Source organism: Lithobates pipiens, unplaced genomic scaffold (assembly GCF_037356315.1).
Source record: "Lithobates pipiens isolate NorthernLeopardFrog02 unplaced genomic scaffold, aLitPip1_a1.2 Scaffold_13, whole genome shotgun sequence".
Lineage (NCBI taxonomy): Eukaryota > Metazoa > Chordata > Amphibia > Anura > Ranidae > Lithobates > Lithobates pipiens.
The window spans coordinates 397221110-397234351 of NW_027507718.1; the positions used below are offsets into that span (position 1 = coordinate 397221110).

The 13242-nt window shown below is 44.0% G+C and overlaps 1 protein-coding gene across 4 annotated transcripts in view; it reads right to left on the minus strand.

The window, feature by feature from the left end:
* SLC7A2 (solute carrier family 7 member 2) overlaps positions 1-13242 on the minus strand; it is a 156518-nt gene that overhangs the window by 31483 nt on the left and 111793 nt on the right. For 3 of the 4 annotated variants that reach the window (XM_077477400.1, XM_077477402.1, XM_077477401.1), the window contains 2 exons: positions 10906-11128; positions 4937-5076 (listed from right to left, as the gene is read on the minus strand). In XM_077477400.1, coding sequence (XP_077333526.1) covers positions 4937-5076; positions 10906-11128 — 363 coding nt within the window. Of the gene's footprint in view, positions 1-4080; positions 4218-4936; positions 5077-10905; positions 11129-13242 lie in introns of all 4 variants that reach the window. The other variant, XM_077477403.1, reaches the window with a different exon arrangement.

Here is a 13242-nt window from a genome sequence, read left to right on the forward strand (position 1 = left end):
CCTGCATTTTCATTCTGGAAAGCTGGAACAAACCATTCACTGACTAAACAGCTAAAAACTAATTTCTGTGCATTACTTTAAATCACTTGCTTTTCCATGGAATAAATGATTACTAATGCCACGTACACAAGTAGCCGACTATCCGACGGACTTAGACTGGCGGACTTCCCGCCAGACTGTCCGTCGGACTTTCCGAACAGGCTACTTGCCTTTTTCAGCGGACTAATACGGCGTACTAAGTCCGCCATACTATCCGCCCTACTTTTGAAATTAACGGACTCGCCCACGCACGCGGAGGAAAGTCCGCTCATTTTGAGCGCGTCTCCAGGTAGGCGGGGCCCGCGAAGGAGACGCCGCTGGCCCCGCCACCTGGTATGGACTTAAAGGGGAACCCCAACGCTCGAAAAAATCGGCGTGGGGGTCCCCCCTAAGTCCACAACAGACCCTTGTCCGAGCACGCTACCCGGCCGGCCAGGAAAGGAGGGGCGAGCGAGCGCCCCCCCACCTGAGCCGTAACAGGCCGCGTGCCCTCAACATGGGGGTGCCTTGGGGAAGGGGGGCCGCGCAGCCCCCCACCCCAAAGCACCTTGTCCCCATGTTGATGAGGACAAGGGCCTCTTCCCGACAACCCTGGCCGTTGGTTGTCGGGGTCTGCGGGCGGGGGGCTTATCGGAATCCGGGAGCCCCCTTTAATAAGGGGGCCCCCGGATAACCGGCCCCCCACCCTATGTGATTGAGTATGGGGTACAATGTACCCCTACACATTCACCTGTAAAATAAAGTACAAAAAAAACACAACACACAAGATAAAATAGTTTATTGCGCAGCTCCGGGGGTCTTCCGTCTTTGGGGGTCTTCTCGCCGGACTTCTCCGCTATCTTCTTGTAGCTCTTTTGCTAGCGGAGGAGCCCGGCATTCTTCTTTGTCGCCGCGGCCTCTTCTTCCGACTTCGGGGGTCTTGTCCCCCTCTTCGGTTCTTCTGCCTGGCCACCGCGCCTTCTTATAGCTCTTTTACAGGCGGTGGCCCGGTCTTCTGTCGCCGCTGCCGCCTTCCGTTCTTCTTCTTCTTCTCCTTCTTCTCCTGGAGATGTTGACTCGAAGCTCTCTCTGGCCGCAATGCCAGGGATGCGCTGCGCGGTGACTTATATAGGGACAAGGGGCGGGGTCATCGGTTGATGTCACATGGGTTGATGTCACATGGTGACAGTCCCAGCATCCTTCGGGACTGTGAAATCGTAAGGGGGCGGGGTCACCATGTGACATCAACCCATGTGACATCAACCGATGACCCCGCCCCGTGTCCCTATATAAGTCACCGCGCAGCGCGTCCCTGGCATTGCGGCCGGAGAGAACTTTGAGTCAACATCTCCAGGAGAAGAAGGAGAAGAAGAAGAACGGAAGGCGGCGACAGAAGACTGGGCCACCGCCTGTAAAAGAGCTATAAGAAGGCGCGGTGGCCCAGCAGAAGAACCGAAGAGGGGGACAAGACCCCGAAGTCGGAAGAAGAGGCCGCGGCGATGAAGAAGAATGCTGGGCTCCTCTGCTAGCAGAAGAGCTACAAGAAGATAGCGGAGGAGTCCGGCGAGAAGACCCCCGAAGACGGAAGACCCCTGGAGCTGTGCAATAAATTATTTTATCTTGTGTGTTGTGTTTTTTTTTGTACTTTATTTTACAGGTGAATGGGTAGGGGTACATTGTACCCCATACTCATTCACATAGGGTGGGGGGCCGGTATCCGGGGGCCCCCTTATTAAAGGGGGCTCCTGGATTCCGATAAGCCCCTCGCCCGCAGACCCCGACAACCAACGGCCAGGGTTGTCGGGAAGAGGCCCATGTCCTCATCAACATGGGGACAAGGTGCTTTGGGGTGGGGGGGCCTTGCGGCCCCCCCTTCCCCAAGGCACCCCCCATGTTGAGGGCACGCGGCCTGGTACGGCTCAGGAGGGGGGGCGCTCGCTCGCCCCTCCTTTCCTGGCTGGCCGGGTAGCTTGCTCAAACAAGGGTCCGTTGTGGACTTAGGGGGGACCCCCACGCCGATTTTGTTCTGCGTTGGGGTTCCCCTTTAAGTCCATACCAGGTGGCGGGGCCAGCGACGTCTCCTTCGCGGGCCCCGCCTACCTGGAGACCCGCTCGAAATGAGCGGACTTTTCTCCGGGTGGGAAAAGTCCGTTCATTTCAAAAGTACGGCGGACTGGCACAAACACGGCCGGCTTGTCCGCCGGAATGCGAGTCCGGCGGGAAGATTGGAGTGCAAAACTACTTTCTAAGTCTGCTGTACTTTTGGGTCAAAAAAGTATGCCGGAGGTTACACACGGGGGGATTGTCTGGTGGACTTCAGTTTGCCGGACTTTTCCACCCGCTTGTTTGATCGTGTGTACGCGGCATTATTGTGGTGGAAAACAGGGATCTTGGGTCTTGAACTGTAGATATGTGTCCCCCATTATTTGGGATGTGGTCTTTAAGGGGGCCGATAAGAGGTACCGTTTTGGAGTACTCCGGGATTTTCACCCATGCAGGGTGAAGGGTTCTGGTAATAAAGGGGAAAACTGACTTTTAGTTTTTGCAAGATTGTTAAGTCTGTATATGGGACCCAGAATTCAAAGGTTTTGGCTGACTTTGGCTGGGAAAGAGCCTCCAACCCAGATTATGTGGACATAAGTCCTCAAGGGGTTAATCAGACTGCAGGAAATGCCTGAAAAAGGAACAGGAAGCAGTAAGCAGGTGTCTGTGAGTTGGAGACAAGGAGGACACATTTGTGTGAGGACTATGGACTGCCTTGCGACTAAGACACTGTTGCTGAGCTCTTCTAACAATTTTAGACTACTAAACTGGTGGGAACTTTAAACCCCTTTGGTGGGACAAGTGTGTGAAAATAGTGAACCGAAAGCCTATTTTTGTGACCCAGGAGTGTGGATTTTTTTGTTTAGTTTTTCCATGCTGAAGTAATCAGTTTTTGTTTAACGTTTGGAAAATAAAGAGTGTTGCTTTTACTTACATGGCTGGATGGTGATGCAGGACTACCCCATATTACATAATACAATCACCGATCTCTATAAACATGGTAAATTTTATTGCTGGCATTTAAAAAGATAAAGTTTGAGGACACAAGTAAACAGTGGCTACCAATTTGTTTTAGTTTGTAAGTTTCTAGATACATCAGATATTCTTTAAGTGTACATGCCACTCATATACTTTGGACATTTTGTGAGTAGAAATCAGTCTAAAGCCGCGTACACGCGGTCAAATTTTCCGACGGGAAATGTTTGATGTGAGCTTGTTGTCAGAAAGCCCGACCGTGTGTATGCTCTATCGAACATTTGCTGTTGGAATTTCCGCCAGCAAATGTTTGATAGCAGGCTCTCAAATTTTCCGCCAACAAAACTTGTCGGAAAAGTCTGATCGTGTGTACACAAGTCCGTCGCACAAAAGTTCACGCATGCTCTGAATCAAGCAGAAGGAGCCGCAATGGCTATTGAACTTCCTTTTGCTCAACTCCTCGTACGTGTTGTACGTCACCGTGTCCTTGTGTTCGTAATTTTTGGCCAACATTTGTGTGACCGTGTGTATGCAAGAGAAGTTTGAACCAACATCCTTCTGAAAAAAATCCAGTTTTATCCAGTCGGAAAATCTGATCGTGTGTATGGGGCATAATACTGACTAACATCTTTGACCATTCTCCCTAGCTTAATGCTGTTGATATGTGAACCAATATGTTAGGTGTACAGTCATACTGATTCAGACCAAAAGAATAAAGCTTGTTATAGGCAACATGTACACTTTAAAAGTACTCCATATGTTATTAGTTCTAATATACTTTGCTATAAAATATAATGCATGCATATATACCTTTGTTTAAGAAGTAGTAATTGACATAAAAAAAGACAAAAAGTATTTTAATAATGATTAATATACCCATCAATTATGTACAATTAAGTCAGAATTTGCTTAAATCTTAAATTATGGCAGTAGCTCACCCAAGACCTACATGCAGAGAAGACTGAAAGCAGGTTCCATAAAATAACTTGCATGCAAACCTCCATGAACCCGATCCAAGAAGTCCTGTTTTTTATCACATCTTACCAGAGATCACACCTGCAGTCAACGTGGCAGCAACTGGTGACTGCCGTTCACTCACGTTGGAAAGAAATCTAAATAGTAAACCGTCTCTTGCCATGGCAAACAGAATTCGGGGAAGAGGAAACATAGAGCCCAGCAGGCTAGAATAGAAAAATGATGGATGTTGAGAAGTTGCCTTCAGCACTACAGAACTACAAGGGTGTACTCTAAGCAAGCCAAAAAGGGAATGAAATAAGGCTCGTTAAGTAAATCATATACCCTTGGAACCACGGGTACCTAAAGAGTACTTTAATGTCAGATATTTAAAGGTCACATCCACGCCAAACTAATAGTGCATTTTTGTGCAGATACCCAGTTTCTAATATCTTTCAGGAACACTGAAGAGAGATATCTCTGTCATAATTTCACTCCCTTGCAGAGGCCATTGTGAAAGCATTACAACTTGGTTGACGGATTTACCATTTACTTATATGTTTTACCTGCTTGGCGTAATAGTAACAGAAGGGGGTTTGGAGTTGTGAAATTTGGCAGAGAGATCCAAATACAGCAGTCCACAAGACATTAAAGGAAGCAGTAGATGAATTAACCCACCAGCATCCAGGCAAAACTGAATCATTTCCTATGGATGGACAAAGTTTTAGCTTTATGTGGTTCTCAAGAGTACATTGTAAAAAATGATGGAAGAAAGTATAAAATAAATGTAGGATGTAAAATGGATTTAAGTATAGCATGTGTAGGGTAAGTTCAGAGCTCTGAGAAGCTGAAACAAACACAGCAAATATAATTTTGTCATCAATTTACACAGTAAAAAGGTTTCCTTTTTTTGTGTCAATAAAAGTTTACTTCTGAGCAATCTCACCTGCCACTGCACCAGACGACAGGGTGGCAATTACAGGGGTCTTCGTCCTGGGACTGATCTGAGCTAGGAATTTGAAAAGCAAGCCATCCTCCGCCATAGCATAGATTACACGGGGCATTGGAAAAATGGATCCGAGCAGACTGAATAAAGATCAAACACATGCAACAAGGCAAACACTGGTCATGCAAGACTGTGAGACAGGAATTAATTGATAATTACAGTTAACTGGCCACCACCACCAAAGCCACAAGATTATAGAGAATTAATAGAGCTAGTAGCCTAGAACATCAGAAAAAAGTAAGTTTTCAACTTCACCCATCCTAATCCAAGCAGGTGTCACTGTATACAGAGCATGCCTGATGCCTTATTTACCAAGGTTTAGCAGATTTCAAGCCATAAGGTGTCAGTCTACCCAAATCTTATATTTCGTTTTTTTGTCTTTAAAGGTCTCCAACTAGATATCTTCCAACTTCCCAGGTTCCTTCTACTTTGGGTACCTCACTTTTACTGTTAAAGAGGCTCTGTTGTTAAACCTAAAACTTTTAAAAGAATCATGACAAAAAAGAACCTTCCAACCTCTCCTGCTGCCTGGAACACTGTACGATGCAGCTGTAAGGAAAAATTGCCTCGATGGAGACACTTTAGGGAGTGTCAGATGCCTGGTTTCCCACAGCATGCTGCAGCTTCTCCCACCAACCTCCCATCTCTGTATAGGTCAAAGTAGTGATGTTGGGGATGAAAACACCAAGAATAGTGGTGAACTATGAATCTGGCATTCCCGGAAGTGACGTTTTCTCCATACTCCATTGGCGGCAGGAAGAGTGAGCATTTAAGATCCTCCTTCCAGTAAACCCTTTATTTTAGGTTTTCATTTTAGAAGTTTTTAATTTACATTATGGAGAGTTTATCAAAAGAAGTGGGACTCATTTGTTCAAGAGGCACCATCAATGGGGTTTGTAAGACATATAAGAAGTCAAACTGTGGCTTAAGTCAACAGTTTCCACTGAAATCAAGTTTTGGCTGGACTGCCCCTAGTATTTCAATGTAAAATATATTGTCACCAACAAACATTAACTGGGTAGCTATTTAATCAGTTTGAGATGAGCAAATTTGTCAGCTGACTCCTTAGGACATATCCTTGGTAACAAAAACGGACCAGTAATGCTCTCTTAAGCTGTGCTCTATTTTCTGTTAAATTAGAACTATAGGTAAAACTTCATTTTTAAATTTTGGATAGAGCAAGGGAGGGTTATAACCCCTGTCCCATTTTTTTGCCATCTTTGTCCCATTGCGCAGATTACCCTTCACTTCCTGTCCCATAGCCAAACAGGAAGTGAGAAGAAATCCCCCTAATGGGGGCACAGACAGCAATAAAAATGGACAGGGGTTCTAAAGTTTTGCCTTTAGTTATACTTTAACAATCACACTGTGAAGATCTGAGTGTTTTTGCGAGTTTATCAACTTTTACATATTTACAAGGCAAGCATAAACATCACTGTGATGATCTAGACATGGGTATCTTAACTCTACTTTCAAGTACCCCATTAATTATATTTAGTTTTCCTAGATGAGACAGGTGAGATTACTTTGATAAAGTCAGATAGTTGAGAAATTCTTCCTCATTTTATTTTTAGTTACAATAGATTCTAAATATGAGCACAGGCAAATAGTCAAGTAAAATTAAATAAAAAAATGAGTGTCAATGCACCCCTTTCACACTGGGGCATTTTTCAGGTGCTTTTTGGCTAAAAACAGTGCCTGTAAAGCACCTGAGTAACTCCACCCTGCAGCTCCAGTGTGAGAGCCTGAGTGCTTTCAGACTGGGGCGGTGCACTTGCAGGACATTAGAAAAGTCCTGTAAACAGCGTCTTTGGGGCGGTGGAGGAGCGGTGTATACACCGCTCCTTCACCACCCCTTCCCACTGAAATGAATGCAAAGGGTTTTGGCAGTGGTGCTTTTTGGGCGCTATTAACCTTCTCTTCGGCCACTATTGGGGGTTAAAAGCACCCCGCAAGTGGCTGAAAAGCGCCACTAAAATGACGGTAAAGCCTCGCTAAAACTAGCAGCGCTTTACCACTAACGCGGCCCGTTGTCAGTGTGAAAGGGGTCTGAGGGACTGGGATGAAGATCAGAGCAATGGTGCCATACACTGTCCCCACTGGGGAGTATGCATTTAAGCTTTTTTATTTTTTATAGCTGTAGTCATTCATTTTAATAGGATGCTCTATGTACACCATTTTAAAAATCCTATAGATATGAGTTGTAAGGGGTAGTTGAAACTAGAAGATGAGAATTCCATAGTCTAGAGAAAAGAAAAGTCAAGTATAGAGCCCCATAGCAGAAACACGTGCTGAAAACCATCATTCAGATCACTGTAATCAATGCAGAAGGCTGACTTGTAAGTGCATATTATTATGTAAGCAAATTTGTATAGTGCATTGGCTTATGACAGATGCACATATATCCACCACCCCATTAAGCCTCAGCAGGTCCAGGAAGCTGAGCCAGGTCAGGCAAGGAGATCACTAATTAAAAAGTGGGTCTGGATTTGAAGGGCTCAATATAAATCTTATTATAGTGCCTGAAAAGCGTGCCATACAACTTGAACATTTAAATAAAACAGTTGGCAAAGTAGTAACAAATGTAAAGCTGAACTGTGGGCAAACACATAAATACACAGATAAAATATATATATGTAGTTTTACCTGACAACGTTTATCATTTTGTCAGTCAAGTTCTGAAATTTAAATATCTCTGTCAGACTGTACATCCAGGTTGCTGAGCCCAACTTTGTTAATGCATTTAAAGAGGAACTGCAGGCTGCTCACATAATTTGTAATTAAAATATCTTTGCCATTCTGAAGCTTCCCTCCAACCACTTTGCATATTATTTTATATATAGTGTACTTGCCAAATATGCTGCAGAAACCTCCCTCCACTAAGAATGGCAGCAGCCATTTTAACTGTGGGCAGCTGAAGCTACTGCCTGTTCACTTTCTGGATTTACACAGACACACATAGGTACATCTCCAGCTCTGCAGCTCTCATTAGCCCTCTTATGACTCACCATGCCCCTCCCTTTCTGCCAAACTCTCACGAGATTGATAGAAAGAGCTGTGCATGATGGCATAAGCCTAGTCTAAAGACCAGACAAGAAACAGAAGGTGGGCTGCAGTGTATAAGGTATTTACTGGCAGAAAAAAAAATGTTTTACTGTCCAAAGTTAAAACAATAAGGGCAGAAGATTTAATAGATGGAAAGATGAAAAAATGACTGAAGGTCCACTTTAAGTAATGCAGCCTGGTCACTTCCTTGGACCCATCTTATGATTGGACAATAAAGGAGCATCTCTCTGCTCTCATACTATTAGCTTGTTACTTGTGTCAGCATGTATGCATATAGCACATCTGACTGGCTCCCAGTGCTGCTTCTACCTATCCTAGTACTGCTTTTCAGGGGATAACTAGCAGCATAAATTTGATTTGTTAATCAACAGTATCCACATTTTAACAACATCCACAAGGTGATTTTATAATGAACTAATAATTGCATTCATTAGTGTATTTTATATCCGCCTAAAGTTCAGCTTTTACATATTTAGCCTTGTAGGAAGAGCACAAAACAAAAGTCTCAACATCAATGGGCAGATAATATGGCATATGTGGGTGAACTTTCTAACTTGTTTATTTTAAATATTGTAATTAAATACATATATGTGTATGGGCAGCAAAGTCGGTTCAGTTAGTGGTGATTTCTAATTGGTTGCTATGGGTTACTGCATATAGCATATTATCCTTGCTCATGGCACTCCCTTAGTTCCTAACCCTATGCTTTTTTTTTTTATAATTTAAATGTATGTAAAAAACAAAACAAAAAAAAACAGCATGCAAAATGCATGACTGGATCTGTGCCCCTAGAGCAGTGAAGGCGAACCTTGGCACTCCAGATGTTTTGGAACTACATTTCCCATGATGCTCATGCACTCTGCAGTGTAGCCGAGCATCATGGGAAATGTAGTTCCAAAACACCTGGGGTGCCGAGGTTCGCCATCACTGCCCTAGAGTCAATGTCACTGGAACTATATGGAAAAATGCAGACATATAAAACATGCAACTGACTATAATGACAGATCTCATCATGCACTTTGTGTTTCATATGCATTTACGTGTTTGGAACATCACTTGTGATAATGGGGACATTTTTGATCTTCCTACAGGTGATAATACATAATATTTCAATATGCTAACATGGCTTCCAGGCACACTAAAGCCCCATACACACTATCAGATGTTCTGCTGAATTTTGTCTTCAGATTTACCAAAACCATATAGTGCAAGGGCCTGCCTGATTGCATACACATTGAAACTCCTAAGGTTTGACCTCATATTATATGGTTTTGGTAAATCTGAAGGAAAATAATCAGCAGAAAATCTGATAGTGTGTATGGGGCTTAAGACTGAGACCAGCACAAAGTGACAGAATGGCAGAAGTGGCTCTGGGTACAATGACTCTCTAGAGGGAAATGTTCTAATCCCACTATACAACCAACTTGTGTGTGAGCTGATAGGAACAATTTAATACATTTTAATAAAATAACCATTATAGAATATTCTTTGAGCAAATAAGCCCAAATGATTGACCCTTAAAAAAAATGCACAGTTATTGGTTCAAACAGATTTGGAGAATCAGGCTGCAATTATATTTTAGCAAATTTCAAAGTTAAACCGGTATTAAATCCAAAAGCAAATATTTGATATATTGCAGCGTACCAATTCTTAGATGTGATTGCTGCATTGGTTATCTTTCTTAGTCTTTCTTTCCCATATTTTCATCTGGTAAGTCTGTTGTTTTTTAAAACAAGCTCTCTTCCAGATGTATCAGTTTACAGGGATGAGACGAACCATTTGGCAGGTGTGTTTACAATGATCAGCTTTTATTTATTCATGTAAAACCTTCCCCCCCCCCCCAAAAAACTGTTTGCTTTTACAGATTATAATCTGTGATCTGGAATTTGGCTTCAATTTGTAAATGTATTTAATCTGCTATTACATCTAATGACGCGTACACACAATCGGACTATCTGGCAGACTTGGTCCAGGGGACAATTTGCGTGTGTGGTGTGGGCTCCGGCGGACTTTGAAAGAAGTCTTAACTCAAAATTGTCCGTCGGACTCGGCAGTCCGGCAGACAATCCACTCGTCTGTGTGCTAGTCCGCCGGACTTTCGAAATGAATGGACTTGCCCACATACGGAGTAAAGTCCGTTCATTTTGAATGTGGCTCAAGGTAGACGGAACTAGCCAAGGAAGTCAATGTCGCCACATCCATCGGTGAGATTGACACCTCGCTAGCCCCGTCACCTGGTATAAATTTAAAGGGGAACTCCTATGCCAAAAAAACGCCATGGGGGTCCCCCCAAAAGTCTATAGCAGACCCTTATCTGAGCACGCAGCCTGGTCAGTCAGGAAATGGGTGGTGGGGACGAGCCCCCCCTCTCCTGAGCCGTACCAGGCCGCATGGAAAAGTCCGGTCGTGTGTGTGCGTTCGGAAAGTCCGGCGGACCTTCACTGCAAAGTCCGGCGGGTTGTCTGCCGGATAGTCTGATTGTGTGTACGCGGCATTACACTCCCTCCCGGACCAAGACTGACAATGCTGCTGTCTTCTGTGACTCCTGTGCTCCTTCTTTCAGAGTTGTGTCTCACTAATATATGAGGTGTGTTATTGGCCAGATCAGCAGGTGAAAACGGAGTGAAGAGGCCTAAATATAATGAATGCAGTCATCCCATCGTTAAGCTGCAATATATTACAGTTTTGATTTTGTGGTTAATACCACAACAAGAATCACAACTGTAGTATGATCTAGAGAAAGCCATTCTACATACTATGTTCCCTATTCAGCACAATGCACTCATTTCAACATAATGAATTCTGTCTTGTTGACATTTTAGATCTTGTAGTAAGGTATTTACCTGGTTGAGAGGGCACAAAGAGAACCGACAGCCACAACATATTTAGCAGGACCCCAGCCAACATACTCAAATGCAACAGGCAGTGGGCTCTTCTCATCTAACAAATAATATGGCATCATTAGGGTCAGAGCTGCTGATACTCCAAAATACGCCATAAAGCACACCAGCAGGGAGGTCACAATTCCAATGGGTATTGCTCTCTGTGGATTCCGTACTTCCTCCCCTGCAAGTAAACAGGTCAAAGCACAGGTTGAGAAATATTCACTAATCAATGTTTCAACATGATCAGATATGCAAGTCAAAAAGGAAAATAGAACCACAGTCATAGTATTTTATCAGCATTTTGACCTGTATTTCAAAAATGTACTGAGTTTTTTTTTTTACCAAGCAAACATAATAATATACTCACCTCATACACCCCTTCCTACTAATAACTACTCTTTTAAGCATATCTAAACTTAAATCTAAATATCTAAAAATGTGATCTACTGCAGCTTACCAGTCCTTAGTAGCACACTTGTTAGGGTGACATTGCACAGTGTCTGTACTGTATCAGTGGAGGAGAATGCCTTCTCCTTATCCATTTTCCATCACAAATAGTGCTCTTTAGTCCACAGAGAGAACAATGCTAACCGATGACACCCAGCAGAGGCAGAGAGCACAGAAAGCTACAAGCTCACTGGATTTTTGGAAAGATGTACCGCCTCTATGTAGCTGGTTGATTTTGATTTGCATTACAGAACATCTCTCTCTTATCTTCATAACATAGGAGAAGGTGTTCTGTGGTTCACAAAGGAGATTTTAGTGCACAGAGAGAAGGTACTGGAAGCTATAGGCTCAATGGATTCCTCCCATGGTGTTTTGCACTTATCAAAGAACTTTCACAAGATGTCTTCAACTGAGCAGATTAGAGAAGTCCATTGTTAGTATTTACATAAAGTTCAAAAGTTAAGCCGGGTACACACCGGCCAACATTTGGCCTGTGTGTATGTTGGTCAGTCCAACAGAAGCTAGCTGTTCGGCTGGCTTCTGTCAGACGTGCATGCTGGAAAACCAATATCCGACCGACTCCCGATCAGTGCTCTCAGCCAATGACTGACAGCGCTGATAAAAGTGTTCTGGCGAGGAGGGCACAGTGGGGGAGATCGCCAAACTAACCTCACATGGTTAGTACAGTAATTTGTTTTAAAGTGGTTGTAAACCTCCCCCACAACTTTATCCCATGTAAAGCAGCATAAAAAACCCAAATGAACACTGCTTGTAGATATTTCCTTACTTGCTTAGCATTGTTGTAATCCTTTTTGTTCTTTAGAATGAGTATGCCCAGATCTCCCATGACTTACGGCACACTCTGTGTATTTGTCTATCTATTATCAGAATACGGCACAACACTGAAATCCCAGGAGACTTCATAATCACTCAGAGCTTCCTCCTACACCTCATGTGACCAGGTGACATCACATGCAGTGTAAACCAGGTTACACCTGTATCTACAGTTGGTGCAGAGGTTCTTCTCCCCTGCAGCTGCTGTCACTTTTTAAATTTGCTTGGTTGTGCATAACTCTGTGAATGAATGAAGGCTTTTGTTCATTCATGGCCATCTGGTGGCAGATGGACTTGTGGCTCTCAATAGAACATAAACTACACTCGTAGTCCATTGACTGTTCCTCTTGCTCCAGCTCTCTAACGGAAAATACAGTATACACCTCGGTACTGACATGGAGCTGAAGGAAAAGTCTGCAGGAACTTTGCACTCACAATCTACTGATTTACAAAAACATAATAATTGCACATTTCTTCCTGTAAATATATGAGCATTTATTATTTTTTTGTAATGTAGGCTAAGTTTTTAAGAATTTCTGTAGAGCAGAGGTAAGATTTAGGCTGCTTTCACACTGGGGCGGTATTCAGGCGTTACAGCGCTAAAAATAGCGCCTGTGTAACGCCTGAAAAAAACCGGCCCCTTTAACTCCAGTGTGAAAGCCGGAGGGCTTTCACACTGGAGCGATGCGCTGGCAGGACGGTGAAAAAAGTCCTGCTAGCCGCATCTTTGCAGCGGTGAAGGAGCGGTGTATTCACCGCTCCTATACCGCTCGTACCCATTGAAATCAATGGGACACCGCGGCAATACCGCCGGCAAAGCGCCGCTGCAGCGGCGCTTTGCGGGCGGGTTTAACCCCTTTTCGGCCGCTAGCGGGGGTTAAAACCACCCCGCTAGCGCCCGCACACCGCCGCTAAAACGACGGTAAAGCGCCGCTAAAAATAGCGGCGCTTTACCGCCGACGCTGCTCCCGCCCCAGTGTGAAAGCAGCCTTAGGGTGTGCAATAATGTGTAGG